At 37.4% G+C, this 18,357-nt stretch overlaps 1 protein-coding gene across 7 annotated transcripts in view; it reads left to right on the forward strand.

Annotated features, from left to right (window-relative positions):
- Positions 1 to 18,357, forward strand: part of DGKD (diacylglycerol kinase delta) — an 82,336-nt gene that overhangs the window by 54,450 nt on the left and 9,529 nt on the right. For all 7 annotated transcript variants that reach the window (XM_088132533.1, XM_088132534.1, XM_088132537.1 and 4 more), the window contains 15 exons: positions 865 to 949; positions 1,520 to 1,614; positions 1,704 to 1,803; positions 1,895 to 2,168; positions 7,207 to 7,368; positions 10,917 to 11,045; positions 11,879 to 11,975; positions 13,283 to 13,393; positions 13,556 to 13,652; positions 15,836 to 15,943; positions 16,348 to 16,461; positions 16,808 to 16,942; positions 17,469 to 17,620; positions 17,728 to 17,839; positions 17,935 to 18,027. In XM_088132533.1, coding sequence (XP_087988659.1) covers positions 865 to 949; positions 1,520 to 1,614; positions 1,704 to 1,803; positions 1,895 to 2,168; positions 7,207 to 7,368; positions 10,917 to 11,045; positions 11,879 to 11,975; positions 13,283 to 13,393; positions 13,556 to 13,652; positions 15,836 to 15,943; positions 16,348 to 16,461; positions 16,808 to 16,942; positions 17,469 to 17,620; positions 17,728 to 17,839; positions 17,935 to 18,027 — 1,864 coding nt within the window. The remainder of the gene's footprint in view (positions 1 to 864; positions 950 to 1,519; positions 1,615 to 1,703; positions 1,804 to 1,894; positions 2,169 to 7,206; positions 7,369 to 10,916; positions 11,046 to 11,878; positions 11,976 to 13,282; positions 13,394 to 13,555; positions 13,653 to 15,835; positions 15,944 to 16,347; positions 16,462 to 16,807; positions 16,943 to 17,468; positions 17,621 to 17,727; positions 17,840 to 17,934; positions 18,028 to 18,357) is intronic.

The following is an 18,357-nucleotide window of genomic DNA, read 5'->3' on the forward strand; positions in this document are numbered from 1 at the left end:
CATTGTGTTTAGATGCCTTACATTTTACAAGTGTTTTAACAAAACCTGGTTATTTAGGAGGATCAGTTGCATTGCTTTAATGTGCCATTCTGCAGTTCTGAAAATAGCTGAGATGTTTAAGTAATTTTGATTTCAGTAAAAGTTTTGTATTCCAAGCTAAGAAAGTATATCCCTGCCTTTTATATATTGGCAAAATGTGTACAACTTTAATACTGAAAGGTATATTTTAAGGAAGGTAACATTATCCTGATTTGTTTGATTTATAATTTTAATGTACATTATGAAATGGAACATATCTGATTTACTTCTGTATTATAAATGGTAATGTTCAGAATAGTAAAGTCTGAAAATTGTTTTATCAAGATATGTGTCTTCCTCTGTGACAATATTAGCCATATGATACTTAATTATGCATTAAATGTTGAACTGGAAAGCATTAACTCTTTTTTTTTTTTGTCTGGTATTCAGTAAAACTTTCTGATTTCTATAGCAGTCAATACTGTCATAATTATGATTAACATCTCTTCTTGTGTATTCAGAATTTCTTAAGCATAGTAGGAATTGCTTTGGGTAAATATTACTGTCATCTTTTTCTAGTAATTTAAGACGATTTTTACTGGATGTAGAGGAGATGAACTTTAATGCTCACTGTTTATGTATATAATACATGTGTGTGTATATGTTATGTATATGTATGTATGTATACATATGTGTGTCTGTGAATATCCATGCTTACTAGCCCTGAACTTACACATTTTGCATCTAAATCAATAAAAGATCAAAATGAGCTGTGTCTGCTATTCATTTTTAATAGTATACAGAAGCTGATTTGTAGTAATTGGTATAATAAATCTTTTCTACTAGATGGAGCATTATGGTATATGAAACAAAACTCCCTCGTCAAACATCAGCTTCTACAGTTATTGAAGATTTCAGTGAAAGTTCTGAGGTAGGTAGTTATTAGGAGAAAATGTAAAGGAAGAATGTTAAACTAGAAAACTGAGGTGATACCTAAAGTGAAATTCAGATAATATGAAAGAGCACTAAAATATATTATCTTTGGAGCACTAAAGAGAGAGATGGTGCTTTACATATGTGAAAAGTATTCAGAAAGGTTCAGATAAAACCATGGACTGGAAACCTGAAGTTTAAAGTAGGAGACGGTAAAGATAGACGTTTCAGTTGTTGAATTCCGAAATTGTCAGATCCCAATATAGCCAACATCTAGAGGTCCACACGTTCCCCTTTCTTGTTTTACTGCAATCATTTCCCTTTACCGAATATGCTGTAACATTTATTTTATTTATTTTAAAATATTTGTACCCTGCCCCCATTAGAAAATAGAGTTTTCAATCAAGTTGTGCTATCTTGTGTAATGTTCCCTATAGAATAAATTGAAATCATGACTCCATCTTTATGGGGAGCCAAAAATACAGCACATACAAATTAGTTCTGACTTTGTGCTTTGCAATACTGGCAGAAATACTGTAATATAATTTTCTCCATCTGATTTCACAAGGTGCAGCAGATTCTCTTCTATGAAGACTCTGTGGCTGCTCATTTGTCCAAAATCTTGACCTCTGACCAACATTCAGTGGTTATCTCATCAGCCAAGTAAGTACTAAGAAGGAGACTCACATATAAAAGTTAGATGATGTGAGTGAGAACAGGTAATTATTGCTCATTTCTTCTGCCTTCTTTAGGGTGCTTTGTGAGACTGTGAAAGATTTTGTAGCTCGAGTAGGGAAAGCATACGAAAGAGCACCAGAAAGTTCAGAGGAGTCAGAAGTCATGACCAGAAAGGTATTTGGAAAAAGACATTTCAATTTCTCTCTCTCTCTCACAGACCCATGCTGTACAATCACTGCCAACATTTTTCCTTTCTTACTTGTAGTGCTCCATTTTGAAAGAGAAGCTGGACTCACTTTTGAAGACATTGAATGAAGAATCTCAAGCTTCATCATCTTTGCCAAATCCACCTCCCACCATTGCAGAAGAAACAGAAGATGGTGATGGTTCTGGCATTGTTTGTGATACTTCTAGTGAGCTTTCAGCAGGGTCATCATGCATTGCTCGTCCTCAGATATTTAGACCACGTGAACAGCTAATGTTGAGAGCCAACAGTCTAAAAAAAGCCATTCGTCAAATTATTGAGCATGCAGAAAAAGGTAAACATTCAGGCACTGCCTGAGAGGAAATATCTTTCTGTATAAAAATTATATAGAATTGGGATTTAAGTGCTGTGTTCTTAAAATAGTCTGATTACATTATTCCAAAGCAAGGAATGAATTTCATAGAAAATAGATTATCCATCTGATGTCACAGTGTCCAGTGTAGACCAAATCATCCTGTCTTCACATTTAGTGACTCTCAAGGACCTCCAGAAGTTCCAACAAGGCAAGAATTCCCTTTATAAAAGCCATGCTAATTTGCTTTTAGCAAGTTTTGTTTTGCCTTTGTCAACTAGGTTCCCCCCCAGTGTCTTCAGATAATAATTTACGTAATTCTCAGCAAAAACGGTTGTAGGTTTGCTGAGAATGATGGGAGGTAAAATTTCAATATATGTAGAGGGTATCAGTTTGCAAAAGATAGACCTGTATGCTTAATCGTTTTAATTGAATTATGTTATTCAAGATTCATCCTAAAAAAATACTAAGCAATAATTTCCAGGCTTTCACCTGGATTCTTAACTTTAAAAATGCTGAGTAAGTTCCTTTCCAGCTACCTGGTATGATATGGGGTTTTTTTTGTTTTGTTTTTTTGTTTGGGGTTTTTTTGGTCAGATGATTCAGCATGTTCATATTTTATTTATTTAAAATTAAAGATTTTCCAAGGCAGTTTCCAATATATAATGGTACAATATATAATCAATATTTTTTAAAAAACATAAAACACTATAGCAATAAGATCAATAACTAATGAGAGATAACAATAACATTAAAATTATGTAAGTGGAAGCAACAGTAAATAGATGCACTTTTAGGATCCATTTTAAGCTCTGCAGTAATGCTTTCCCTTAGAACCAAATACCATAAATAATGAATTACTAACGTTGGAGTTCTTGGTAATGTGGCATTTGGACCTGGTGATTTACTAATTTTTAACTCCAATAAATAAATAGTATAGTAATATTAAATTTTAATTTTAATCATGCGTTATATTACTAGTCATGAGTCAGTTTCGCATGGCATTTTTTCTATCAAAAAAGGTTTTAAAAAGGGAACCTTTTTTCCCTATAATATCCTTTATTTGGTTTCCAAAAGTGCAGTGCAGAACTTCAAAGGGGTGCTTCAATTTATGAAGCTTTAGTCAAAAGGCCCCTTCAAAGCCAAGCCCTGCAGATACAGGACTTCAGTCCAGATGCTTAAAGAGTTTCTGTACTTATGCTGTGTATATGCAGAGGCCCATTTCCAGTGGAGCAAAGTAAACGGCCAGATCAACCTACTTCAACTCTCCAATAGTCAGTACAAAGCAACACCTTGAACTGGAGCACAGACACTTCACAGTCTTTTCTGTTTTTTGTTTAATTAGACGTAATGCACTTTGCAAATAAAGACTAATTTTTTATAAAGTGCTGAGAAATACTTTGGTTGGGAACAATTTTCAAATTGGTTCTCTTCCTTGTACTGATAATGTGCCTTATCTTCGGTTTCAAACATGAATGCTAGTTGTGATAATGGAGAAAATTTTATATTAGCTAAACTATTTCAAAGAACTATTTTGCTTTAAATATTGTAGTTTTGGTAAGCTGGTTTTGTATATATATAATTTTGATGTTTATTAAGTAAAAAGCAACTTTTTGGAAGGAAAAAAATTGCCTAACATTTCATCTTTATTCTTCTCCCTGAATTTTGATCCCAATTATCAGTTTATCTTTTCAGATCTTGTTGGCCAAAACTTCCAGGGCAATTACAAATAATATAGGGGAGAATGGATACCCTTGCCTTGTGCCTTTGCTAATTGAAAAGCTTGTAGAGAGTGTTTCATTCAATGGAATCTTTGCTGTTTGCTGTTGATATATGCTCTCCATCCAAGTTTTAAATTCTTCGCTGAGATTCATTTTATTTAACACAACTAGTAAAAAAATGTTCAAATCGTCACAGGTTTTTGCACACCTAACAATATTACTGCTGCGTTTTTTTAATGTTGATGAGTTCTAGTGTATTTGTGATTAATCTTTCTTTATCTTTCATCTTCCCTTTTGGAATGTAATCTGTCTGATCTGTGTGTATAATTTTGGAAAAGCACTTCATATGTTCAGCTAATATAGCAATAAATATCTTATAATCAACATTCAGTAAAAATATTGGCGTATATGGCTGAGATTTTTTCAGGTCATTCCCTTCTTTCTATATGCCTCTTCGCATGTCTTTACTATTGTTTTTGTTGTTTGAATTTCATTCATCATCTTCAATAGTGGTTCCACCAGTTCCTCTTCTAGCTTTTTCTAATATAGGGCTATCACCCCATCGGGGCCTGGCGTCTTACACGTTTTGATTTTCTTTAATGCTTCTTTAATCTCTTGAGTTGTTTTAGATTTGCTTAATACAGGTAATCCTTGACTTATGACCATTCGTTCAGTGACTGTTTGAAATTATAACGGTACTGAAAAAGGAGATTTACAACCAGTCCTCTAAGTTACGGCCGTTCCAGCAACCCCACAGTCATGTGAACATGATCTGGGTACTAGGCAATCTATTCACACTTATGACCAGTTGCCAAGCACCCCGCGAACACATGACCATTTGCAACCTTCCATGCAGCTTCCCCAGAAAGTCAATGGGAAAGCTGGCAAGAAAGATTGCAAGTCGCTGGGGTAAGTCTCCCCCACCCACGCACTCTCCACCAGCCCTTCTGTGCTCATGCTGTGCCGGCCATTTGTGCACTCACACGTACTCTCCCTGACGCACATCACATGTATGCACCCTCCCTGACCTGCATGGCGCCTCCTGGGTACTGCTGCACACCCTCCCCAACCTACACAGCACCTCTCGTTCACCCTCACACCCCCTTCCCAACCCACGCCACACCCTCACACACTCTCCTGACATGCGCAACACCTCTCGTGTACACTCCCTGACCCTTCCCCGCACCACCGTGCACCCCCTCACTCCCTCCCCCGGAGCCGGCAGGAAGTTGCCTCACCTAACGACCATGGGATTCAGTTATCGATGGCAACAGGGACTGCAGGGATTGCTGTCACTAAGCAATGTGGTCATGCTTTATGACCGCATCGCTTAGCGATGGAAATTCTGGTCCCAATTGTCGTAATTCAAGGACTACCTGTATTTGCCTGTGTTCTTTAGTAAATTCATTAGCCTCCGAGTCTTCAATATATATGTTTTCAAATTTCTCTTTTCAATGTTATGCCTGGAATATAGTTCCTTAAACAATTATATGACTTTTTCTGTATTTCCAATCTTATGTATAGTAATTTGTTCCCTTCTTCTGTCACTGTTTCCTTCCTTCCATTTGGTATGCCAAAGGTTTCCTTTGTATGTTTGCATTTTCAAAACGATTTTGTAAATTGTTCTTAAGTATCCTCTCGTGAATGGATGCTCTGTCACATGATTGTTCAGAACAGCTTTCAACATAGGGCTTCATACTATCTACTTCAGTGTATAATACAGGAAGTTATATTCCAGACTGAAATAACATGTTAAGTCTCTGGAAGATACATTTACAGTATTCATTCTTGATAACAAACGCACTTCTATACTTTTTCCCTCTCATCACAAGAGCTACTTCAGGGGCCATTGCTGTATGTTCTGTCACTTCCTTCCTTTCCGGAGTCTACCTACCCAACTGATTAGATGTTCTCATATAGAATGGGAGTGAAGTCTTTCACCCTTTCCTATAGTTGTTGTAGCAGATGGCATGCACTAATCCACCATACTATAACTTTTACAAGGGCAACTTTACACTGTGCTGCATATATAGCAACAGTATTTCTCAGTTACATATGAACCAACCTAGCTTTCTACCTATCTTTTTTCCTTTGGCTACTATTAACTTCTTAGAAAGAATTCTCCATTCCTTGAATGTCCATGTGCGTAGGCATTTGGTCTTGATAGCACAATATCATTCTTTCAGTTGCAACAACTTTTTCTTTGTTGCTTAGACTTGAGCTATGGACCACCAGTTTCACTTCAGAGGTTAGCAAATAGAATAATGGAAACTGTTGCATATGAAATAATGAAACAGCTGTCTCCTAAAGCACTCCAGTAGTTTTCTACTCAGCAGGTTTTTTTAATCTCTACCACCACCTGCTGCAAACCCCAGATCCTGTACTTGGCCAGGCAGTGACATAGTCCAGCCTTCCCCCTTTATAAAGCACTTTTTAAAGGTTTTATTTTATCCTGCCTTTATTATTTTTATAAATAACTCAAGGTGGCAAATATACTTAATACTTCTTCCTTCTCCTATTTTCCCCACAACAACAATCCTGTGAGGTGAGTTGGGCTGAGAGAGAGTGACTGGCCCAAAGTCACCCAGCTGGCTTTCATGCCTTAAGGCGGGACTAGAACTCATAGTCTCCTGGATTCTAGCCTGGTGCCTTAACCACTAGACCAAACTGGCTCTCAATGCTCTCTCAATATAAGAACTCACGCTGATGTTCTATGGACAAGTGGCTTTCACAACTACTCTCCATTAAAGTGTAGTACCTGCATCACTGAGCAGTAAGCTTACTATTCAGCCATACTCAAGATGTACAGAGATCACAGAAGAGAACAGTTTGCTTACCTGTAAGAACAGTACAATTAGTCATTTGTGCATTCATCCATTCATCCTCCTTTTCTTCTTCAGATGCTTTCTGTAGTAAGTACTCATAGCAGTCTAGGATAATGTTGCATTTTTAAGGAAACTGATGAGAAAGGTTGGAACTGCACAAGGAGCATGCACATTGCAAGTTGCATTTTCTGCTTAAAAATGTAGCTCAGCTGTAAAAAATTTTGAATATGGCTTCTTTGTAGGTACATAACCCAAATATAATAACCAAAAAACAATAAGCAACTTGATCTTTTTTTTAGGGATTGTTTTTAAAAATAAATTATTAAAGCAAGATGACCAGTGATCTGAGCATCCTCCCATCCAGAAAAGTTACTTGAGTTACTAACTTGATGAAAATATTGATTTGCTGTTGATTTTCAACTATCTAGTTCCATGAGCAAAGATACCTGACTCTGTTTCTGTTGTACTGTGTAGCTGTTGATGAACAGAATGCTCAAACCCAAGAACAGGCAAGCTTTCTTCTAAGCCTTTCCACCCCTGAAGAAAGAAAGGATCTAAGGAATGAGAACAAAATCCCTTTACAGACTTCACACATTGCCAACTACGGGTTTCCAAAAGGGAGGAGCCATCGGAAAGGTAAAGTTCTTATGTAGACCAGGTTATTTCTCTCCAGTTTCATTATAAGCATCTTTCCAGAGTCGACTTGACATATTTTGTAAATGTTTATCTTTTTCAAGTGCTACAGATTCTCAGTTGGATAGTCAGCTGAATGATTATATAACACAGCTTTAACTCTAATAGATGTCTTGGTTTAGTTTGTAATTATGGTTATAATCCTAAAGATGAGATTAGGAACAGCATATAGCATTGTAGTAGTCATCATACACTCAACTTTATTTTCCTCCTCAAAATGACTGACACATTTTCCTTTGAACAATTGTCATTTATAAAGTTTTAGAAAAATGACATAGGGCTCGGTTCTTTGAGGTTCTTTGAAACCTATCTCTCATGGTTTCTCCCTGGCCAATACAATCTGACAAAGTGGCCACGTTCTGGATCCCCTCAATTAAAAAGTGTCATTTATTGGGATCCAGGAAGTAAGTCTACTCTATAGCGGTGCCTGCCCTCTGGAATGAGGTCTACCCTGAGATCCAGATGGCTCCCACCTTGATTGGGTACCAGAAGGCCTTGAAAACCTGGCTATTCTCCCATGCCTTGGGGTAGGATGCATGGACCCCCCCCCCATTTCAGATTTGTGAATTGTCTGGATTGCCATCTTGTAACTATCCTGTAATTATTTTGTAATTTGGTGGAGGGTGGGAGGGGATTAATTTTTTTTGTATTTTTGTAGACTTGTTGGTTTTGTTTTTGTTTTTGTTTTTAAGTTTGTTAGCTGCCCAGAGTCAGTTGGAATCAGGCAACATCAAAAATCAAAACAAATAAATAAATATAAAAATGCTTGGAACGCACTCAAAAAAGAAACATTAATTAAAGCAACAGAAGCCATTTAATTGTGAAATCAAACACAAACTCTTTTTCAAGAGTGACAAATGGCTCTTCAAATCAAAGATTAAATTTAAGTAAATTAAATGACTGTGAAATGTTAATGTTTCAGTTAATATTAATCTCTTTTTTACTTTTTTTGTTTTATGTAAAAACTTTTTTGATTCTGGATCTCCTTATATATTTAATTATGTTGATTCTAACTTACAATTTAATTATGTTATTTGTATGTTTTGATAGAATTGGTCTGCTTTTTGGAGTATTTTCAGTATTGATTGGAACACACTAGAAATACTTATGAAACATGTTGGACTCTAATAAAATTTACTGACACTCAGGACTCCTCTCTCTTTCCCTAAAGCAACAAGAGAGGACAAGATTCCAATTCAGGACATTTGTTTTGATGTTTTGACTACAATAGGAAAATCTGTCACCGGATGTTTTTTATTAAAATACAGTCAACATAAGGAAAGAGGATGTGGAAGCTCCTTAGAATAGAGTGAAAAAAATTACGTTAAGAAAGTACCATATAGGTGTGTGGCAGTATGTTAATAGGAAGTGTGAAGACTTCTCTCTACACTTCTCTTTGCAAGCATGCTGGAGCAGACACTTCAGCTACATGCAACTTGGAACGTTAAACAGGGCTGGGAAGGGATCCTTTGGGTCCCTTCGGATCCAGGGCCAACCAGGAGATGTACAGGATCTGAACAGCATCTTTCTGAGGCAGACATCCAGTCTTCCCATGGCCAAGCAGAAGTAAAAAGCCTCGTCCTTCACCACTTCCCCCTCCCTGCCTTCCAGCACCCATATTGGACTAGGGATCTCCCTCCCTGCAATATGCACGATTGAAAACCCCCCTTTCCCCTTGCCAATCCCTTCCCATCCAGCCACACTGCCCCCACCCAAGTCTGCAAAGCAAGAGAGAAGAAACACCCACACGCCTCTCTCTCCCCTGCCCCAGTCGATGCCCAGGTCACTCTGGGGCTTCCCTGTCCTCCTCCCCCTCCATGTGCCAACTGAAGCCCCTCTTCTCCCCACATCCTCCCTGGAAAGAAGGGTCCCACCAAGCAATTCCATAGCAATCTCTCCTCTGACTCCCCACCCCCAGAGCAGAGAGATTGGAGATGATGGGATTAGAAGAGAGTACAGCACGCAGGCACACAATGGGGAATACACCAGCTGTTTGCCAAGCAGCTACCAGCATCAGTGCATTGCTTTCTATATTTATTCCCCATTGTGTGCCTGCTTACTCTCTTCTAATATCTTTCTCTCCAATGAATGTAAATATGAACATTAACTCCCTTCTTGTTAATTATCCAGCACTGGGGTCAGCATTCCAAAGGATTGGGGAGTGGTTAGCAGGCAAACAAAAACTTAAGGTGTGAAACTGATCCCTTTTGTCAGTTTCAAGCCAGAAAGCACAGTCACAGTCACATGATTTTCCACTTAGTGACTGCTTTGCTTAGCGACTGATTGCCAGTCTCAATTGTGGTCACTAAGCGAGAATTACCTGTACAGTGGAACCTTGGTTTACGAATTTAATTCGTTCCGTGACTCTGGCCGCAACCCGAATTGGTCGCAACCCGAAGGAAATTTCCCCATAAGGTTCAATGTAATTACCGTTAATCCGTTCTGGCGTGGAGGACAGGGAGGTGGCTATTGCTTGGAGGGAAAGTCCCCCTCCCTACGACCATGTGTCAGGGGCGGAAAATGGCCGCGGACCACGTGTCGGGTGGAAAAATGGCCACGGACCACGTGTCAGGGGTGGGAAAATGGCCGCAGACCACGTGTCGGGCGGAAAATGGCTGCGGACCACGTGTCAGGGGTGGAAAAATGGCCACGGACCACATGTCGGGCGGAAAAATGGCCGCGGACCACGTGTCAGGGGCAGAAAAATGGCCGCGGACCGTGTCACGGGAGGGAAAATGGCCACGTATCCTGCTTGTACCCCGAGGCGGAGTTCGCAAATCGAGGTAAATTTTTGCGGCCGGAGCTGGTCGTAACCCGAAAAGTTCGTTAACAGAGGTGTTCGTAACCCGAGGTACCACTGTATATCTTAGCTGGAAACAAGACAGATTATATGATGCAACAAGGAGTATTCATCTATAAATTAATGTATGAAAGACCAAGTAGTTATGTTTGACAGGAAAATGAAGTGAACAACTGCAAGTTATACATACATGGCAAAAAGTTAAAGCAAGTAAATAAATTTGTGTACTTGATAAAACACTTACTAAAGATGGGGCAATGGATGGAGAAATTTTAAGGCATGAATATGCTCATAGAATGGTAGTGGTTACAGCATGATCTGTTGTGAGAAATGTATATTTGTCAAAAGTACTGTATTGAAAATAGTTGTGTATAAGTGTGCTTTTTTTTTTATATATGGACATGAGAGTGGGGTATGACCTGAGAAACATGAAAATATGTTGAATGCAATAGGGATGGGACAGTTAGGAAGTGTGTGTGGTAGAACAAGAAGAGACAGAGTCAAGAATGAATGGATGATGAATACAAAAGTGTGATAGAAGTATGATAAGGTCATTTGACCATACCAAGAAAATGAATGAGGATCAAATGGCAAAACAAATATATGAAAATAATTTATCATATTATTATATATTATAATTATAATAACAGTAGCATACGGTAGTTTCTCTGGTCTGTTTTATATTTTTCAGTAATCAAGTCTCCTTGTGAAAGACTAATAAGTAAAGGAAGTATATCAGTAGGAAGCTCTGCCTCTCTTCCTCCCCAGGCAGGAAACCGGGACAGCTTGCCAATGTTGAACGCAAAGATCATCTACCCCAGTGAGTTGAATAGCACTCTTCCTATTACCTAGCTGAAATAGGGTTGCATTCTCTGTACTGAGTGCATGATCTGATCATATAAATGAATGTTTTTCCACTATATTCCACATGAATATTTTTTCAGATAGGCAGTAGTGATCACACAAAATCAAATAACCTTTAGGCCCAGAAAATGTATCAGTCTTCTAACATTACAGTTGTTTTGCATATTTTAAAAACCATCCTTGCTAAATACAGGCACGGTTAACACCATATCTTGCTAAGTTCTAAATTAAAACAGTGAAAATAATTTTGCTTTCAAAGATATGAGAAAATTATCCACAGCTTTCCACTGGATGGTACAGGGAAAACATAGGAAAAATGTGATTGAATCTCTTTCTGTATAGGACTAGTACTAAACTTATATATTTTTTAAATGAAGTTCTGTTTCTCCATCACTTTACAACAATAGTAGAAATGTGAGATAATGTTTCATGCTCAAAAGTGATAGCCTGTTGGTTTTGGAGGTAAAGTTGATCTGAAAATATACTTTGTCCTGCCACACTTCCTAAATTGTATAACATTTCTTCTACAGGCAGTCCCCAGTTTAAGAACAAGTTCCTTTCCCAAAGTCTGTCCTTAAGTCGAATTTGTATGTAAACCAGAACAGTATTATTGCGTAATACTGTATAAGTAGTATAGTGTAATGAACTCGAACCATTGTGTGTTTAACTCAAATCATTGTGTATTTAACTCAATTTTTGCTATAATACGCTCTTTTCTTAACTATGGGTCGTCTATAACCCAGGCATTCTTAACAGGGACTACCTGTAATTTCTGCATTCTGTTGGCAGATATCCGTGCTGGGGCATCTGGTTCTCTACCAGGAGGTTCTGTCATCAGCCGGTTGTTGATCAACGCAGATCCATTTAACCCTGAGCCAGAAAATCTGTGAGTGTTTAGATAGCAATAAAGGGAATAGATCTTCTCATTACTCACTGTATAAGAAAGTTAAACTTGGGATATTATATATTTAATATTTGTTACTAACTGGAGTAGAGAGAAGGTTGAAAATATCTTTAAAATACATCCATAGATACATACATAGCCATCATAACATTCTTTTTCAGGATGAGCAACATTAAGCCCAGAAAAAGAAGAAGAAAGAGTAAGCAAAAGAAACTAGAAGCAGGAGTTAAGATAAAGGATGTAGTTTACACCAGCACTGTTCAGTATATATCTCTTTATCTTTCAATTCTTTGCCTTTCTTGCTTCTAATATCTCCAAGAACAACTTCATACAGTATATTGCTGTTCTCTTTGTATAATGAAGCAAATACAATGAAACCTACTTTGTACTGGTCATTCACTTTTGTATTCAGTCCTCGTTCATCCATCCATCCATCCATCCATCCCTCCATCCCTCCCTCCCTCCCTGCTTTACCACATATACTTCTTAAGTATCCTTTTCTACTGCATTAAGCTTACTTTTAAATCTTAAAAATAAATATTTTTATTTGAAATAAGATTAGCAGACTAATATAGGGATCACTGTTCAGATCTGTTCAAACTGTTTTCTATTCTACCATTTTCTATATAAACTAGGGTGAGAATTAAATGATTTGGTACAGAATATTCCTGGTCTTGCCTCTGCTGTAAGTCACAAGTTGGCAAACACAGTGCATGTGAGTGAAATATCTTTCATTGTGCCAAGACTTCTTCAGTGGTCTGTAGCCTCCCTAGCTCCCTGTATTTCAAATAAATCCAGCAGGAATTGGGAATTCCCCCACCCGGCTTCAGAGTCATAAAATGGTGTGTAGCAGAAAGCAATACCAGCAGCAGTAGTGCCCTTTGCTTCTTCTGGCAGAGCAAGCCAGTTTGAAAGAAATTCTCGCATACCCAAAAAAAACTAGAAAACAGAATCCTCTTTTGTAGGTGAAGGTACAGATTTTGGCACAACATCCCCTTTTTTAACTTTTTATATGCTGCCTTTATCTTATGGTACAGTTCATCATTCATGTATCTGCTGTTACTTGTTTTCTATTTATTGTTGTTCTTTCAGCTTCTACTTTGTTCTTGGTTCTTTCGCTTCTTTGTTAATGGGAGTCCTATTCTAGAGTTTAGAGTTAATTTCTCCACAGCTTATGTATATTTAGTGGATGTATCAGGAAGGTGTTGCAAATGGATAGAAAATGGAGAGGATGCTAAATTATTCCACCACATGAAAACAACTTGTTTATCATGTAATTCATCTTGCAGTGATTGTTACATAGAAAAATGTGTCATGAATAATTATTTTGGAATTGGCTTGGATGCAAAGATTTCTTTGGATTTCAACAACAAGCGTGATGAACATCCAGAGAAGTGCAGGTACTTCTATTTTAGATTGCTTTAAACTTTTATCTTGGGGTATTAACTGCAAATACAAATCTACACTTCCTTTAGTACTTATTGTTGTATAAACACTGGTGATATTTTTCAGTGGTAATTGTGAGAGATTTAATCTTACTCAACTGTATTTTCCATTATCAGAAGCCGTACAAAGAATATGATGTGGTACGGAGTCCTTGGGACAAAGGAGCTGCTACACAGAACTTACAAAAACTTAGAACAGAAGGTTTTGTTAGAGGTAATATATTTAAAATAGCCCTAGCCTGTTTGGACAATTATTTGAAGTGCAAAGATGGACTTACTTGTTTCTCATTTATGTAATTTTCATGTTATAAGATATTTTTGGAACCTACTTGAATGCCCCCAAAAATGCAAATAGTGTTCTATTTACTATTACTATTAGGACTCTGCAGAGCATGCATGCATGAATGGAATGCCTTTCTTGAAATAGCCATATTCTCTACGAAGCTCAGCACAGTTGTTTCAAGGCCTTCCTGGATACTTCTACCACAACTGCTGGTTAAACAGAGTAGCTGTGCATGCACACATGTGGAAACAATCTGAGAAAGCCCTCAAAACAGTCAGCCTTCTGGAGGGCACAGCTGCCTCAGTGCTTTGAGGAAAGGCATTTTACTCACACAGACACACTTTGTGAAGTGCTGTTTGAATTGTTAGGTTCACGGCTACCCAGAAAACTTGAAATCAATCAGCAGCACAAAATAAAAGACTTCAAGCAGGGACTTCTCTAAGCAGCATTTTATTTGGCCAAGCAAAAGTCTGGGTGCTCACACCATGCACCCAGAGAGAGCAGGGTGGCACACCCTTGGAGACAAAACCACAGCCTTTTATAGTATTTTTAAAAAGGCAGAACATATTACCATTATAATGAAGATGAGTTTTACAGCCAAAGAAACTTAAACAGAATACATTATTTCCCGCCCTTGTTTGCTTACATTAACTCTATTCCCTGCCCTTGTTTGCTTACATTAATTTAAAGGAGTTGCCCCTAACTCTTATACCTTGTCAGTCCCTGCAGACCCTTGTTCTGGGTCCTCCCTCCTTATCAGGCCTCAGACTTAGTCTCTTTGGGAGAAGTTTTCCCTATTATCTGAGCTAGTTCATCGGTGGTCAGTTGCTTCCTCTTGCAATTTCACTAAATGCTGTTAGTATTGAAGCTTGGCTATAGAGAACTCTGCACACACTCTAAAACTATGAAGTTAACATTGCCAATTTAAATATTGCCAATTTAGTTTTTTTTATCCCTTCAGAATGTTCTGCACCACCTGACTTTTTGCTCTATTTCACTGATGCTTACTGATAGAAATATGGAATTGCTGAGTTTGTTGAGCCTTACAAATTATTTATATGTTTTAATACAAAATAGATTTGTCTGCAACAATTTTATTATGTTTACAAATGAAATCACCCTGCTAAAATTGATGAACTCATTCACATTACTAAAAATATATTGAATCTTTAATTCATTTTCATCCATCTATATTAGAAGTTTAATTTCTGACTACAGTAGCACTCAAAACTATTTCTGTTGGAACATTTTTCAACTTGGAAATATCTCCTATATCTTCTCTCTCTCTCTCTCTCTCTCTCTGTCTCTCTCTCTGTCTCTGTCTCTGTCTCTCTTTCTCTTTCTCTGTCTCTCTTTCTCTCTTCCCCTCTCTCTCTCTCTCACACACACAAACACACACACAAAGATGCATTAAAATACATACCTTGAGGAAAGAGTGAGCACAAAAATGTATATATAAGGAAAATGTACATGAAAATGCAGGTTTATGGAGATTTTTAAAGAAGAATTACATGAATGCAAAAGCAAGCTACAACAGACTTAAAACTGGAAAAATTAAGAAAACCTACATTTGATAATTTGTTCACCTTTTTTGAACATTAAGGATGGGAGACTTCATACACCTTTCAAAACTAAGTGTCTAGAAAGTTGCCTCCCCTCATTGCCACGTTATTGATTTACTGCTCCTTTTTTAATAGAATTGTTATTATCTAAAAATGACTTTAGTCAGAATTGTGTTGCATTTTCAAGAAAGATTGCAATGAATTCCCCCTCGTTATTTTACAGATTGGCAGGAAGATGGGGAAAGAGATCAATTTCAGGTTCTTGTTTAAGCAAATACTTCTGTCTACACAGGATCCAGTCTCATTTGTGGGGAAACATTAAGATTTTTCTTTAAACATTCTAATTATAGATAAGATATTTCCTTTTGTCTCTAGAAGAGGCTTTGCAGCGATGTTATGTGGAACATGTAGAAATGAACTTTGGGAAAATTAACTTCCCAGGTTAACTCTGAGTAATTGCCTACACTGTCTAACATTTTAAAGCCAGCTTACCCACTGAGTCTATGAATCTGTGGTTGAAACATTACATAAAATTATCTTTATATCATGTAGTGTGATGGGCGCCCAATCCCTTTGCCCAGTCTTCAAGGAATTGCTGTCCTCAACATCCCCAGCTATGCTGGAGGCACAAACTTCTGGGGTGGGACTAAAGAAGATGATGTAAGTATTTCTCACCTTTTTTTAAAAAATACTGAAGCAAAGCACTTATGAAAAGATGCTTTTCTACTCAAGTCTCCATCTTCTCATAATTTCATGAGCACATAAAGAGCACAGATACTCTTCCCCCTCCTGTGGCTATAACTCTCTTTTGCTGGCAGTAAGATGAAATCACCAGTGGTCACGTGAAAAACAAAATGTTTCTTTTGCATTTGTCATTTTTATTTTAAAAATGTAGACTAAAGATAAAGATTTTGTTTCTTCTGTTTTCTGTAGAATTACAGTGTGTGTATGCTCTTTAAAGTACAATATCTGTGTATATTGCTAGTTTGTCATGATTGGGAAGCAAAAGGAATCCATTACAGCTGAAGCAAATTGGATTTGTTTCATTCTCTTTGTCACTGTAGACATTTACAGCTCCTTCTTTTGATGATAAGATCCTGGAAGTGGTTGCAGTATTTGGAAGTATGCAGATGGCTGTCTCTCGTGTAATTAATCTTCAACATCATCGGATAGCCCAGGTATTTACCAGGCTTATTTTTATCCATAGGATGATTTCCTTTGAGAGGACTGAAGAGGATTGAGTATTATATAAAAGTTAAACCTGATAGTTCTGTGTGCTGCAACTAATCAAAGGTTCAAGGGCTAGTAAAGGTAGTAATCAATAATGTTCATCATAGGTTGGTTTCTAAATAATGCTCCAGTTTAGCTAGATCTTGGAAATTCATGCAGTTACTAAGAGCAGCAATGCCATTTTTGGGAAATCTGTTATTTACACTGGATATATAGTTGGGGTAGCATAACATTATTTTGTAAGTTGCTTTTACAATTTTAGGGTGCAATTAACACATGCATTTTTTTTCTTAGTGTCGAACTGTGAAGATAGAAATCCTGGGAGATGAGGGAGTTCCTGTGCAGGTTGATGGAGAGGCTTGGATTCAGCCCCCAGGATATATTTGGATTGTTCATAAAAATAGGGCACAAACACTAACCAGAGATAGGGTAAGAGGATCCACCTAACAAGAATAAATGTTAAATATCCCACTTTCTATGTGAATTTCCTTATCCAGTGCCAAGATATTTATGCCATCAGTAGTAACTGCTTTCTGGATGGCCACTGTTAATGTGATTGCAGAGTTTCTGAGCTTTCTATATTGTTTTCCATCTGACCTGTTTTCACTGCCTAACGCATTTATATACTTCTGTAACCTAGGGATTATAATTCATGCAATTGAATTTTTTTCAATTGCATGAATTAAAGCTTTTTTTCCACAAAAGCTTACATAATAATCATTTGTTACTCATTCAGGTGTCCTATAACTCTGTTGTTTTTCCAGCAAAATAAAAATCTGACTCCATCCCATCCTCCAAACATGCCCACAAGATTGGGGTGTAATTTTCATTATATAAATTTTACAAGGATTAAAAAAAATCCTTTACATAATAGTAAGATATATAAATGTGCAAGAACAAATATATTTTCTTCTAAAAGGCAAATGGCATGATGGTCCTTTCTTCTTCCCCCTAGGCATTTGAGAATACCCTAAAGTCTTGGGAGGATAAACAAAAGTGTGAGCTGCCCCGACCTCCCTCTTTCACGCTGCATCCAGAGATTATATCTGAAGAAGAATCAACTCATATCAATCAGTTTTGCAGAGCAGCCGGAGCTCTGATTCACAGGTGAGGCCCTTTCCTGCAACCAGTAGCAAAGGTAGCACCAGAATGAGACAAACCCTAGAACGTTTATTCTTCTATATTTCTACCTATCCTCCTACGTTTTTCTACAGCATTCGAGAAATAGCCCAGGCATATCAGGATATGGAACAAGAACTTGCTCATGCAGTCAATGCTAGCTCCAAATCTATGGACAAAGTGTATGCAAAATCCAAGTCTACAGAGGTACTAATTTTGTAATTTCCAGTGCATTTTGGCTGCCCTATATTGCATTATTAGGTTTGCGGCTTCCAGTCCTTATACATACAATCTTTCTACAGGGCCTGAATTGCAACCTTGTAGTAGAGATGGTAAATAATGTTAAAGCCTTGCACGATGAAACAGAACTTCTGCTGGCTGGAAAAATGGCCCTGGTAAGAAATAAATATCATGAAAGATTTCTCTTTGTTTGTGTTATTTGTCTTATTCTTAGAATATATTTTGCTTCATTACTGAAGTACACTACTAACCTTTAACACTGGACAACGCTTATCTCTCATCTCGTAAATATTGTACTTTCTCACTTCTGCAAACTACCAGCTATAATAAAATTGTAGCTACAATATGCATAATTGTGTTTTTCAAGATTTTGCAACATAAGTGAGTGCTCTTTAAAGAAAGATTTATAATATACTCTAGAACAATCCATTCTTCCCTGAGATGAAATAGTGGCATGGACTAAAAATAGTGGTTTACCTGAGTAG

Source organism: Python bivittatus, unplaced genomic scaffold, assembly GCF_059951505.1.
Source record: "Python bivittatus isolate LINGU-HERP-01145 unplaced genomic scaffold, Pbiv_v1 ctg000980_np1212, whole genome shotgun sequence".
In the NCBI taxonomy this organism is placed as follows: domain Eukaryota; kingdom Metazoa; phylum Chordata; class Lepidosauria; order Squamata; family Pythonidae; genus Python; species Python bivittatus.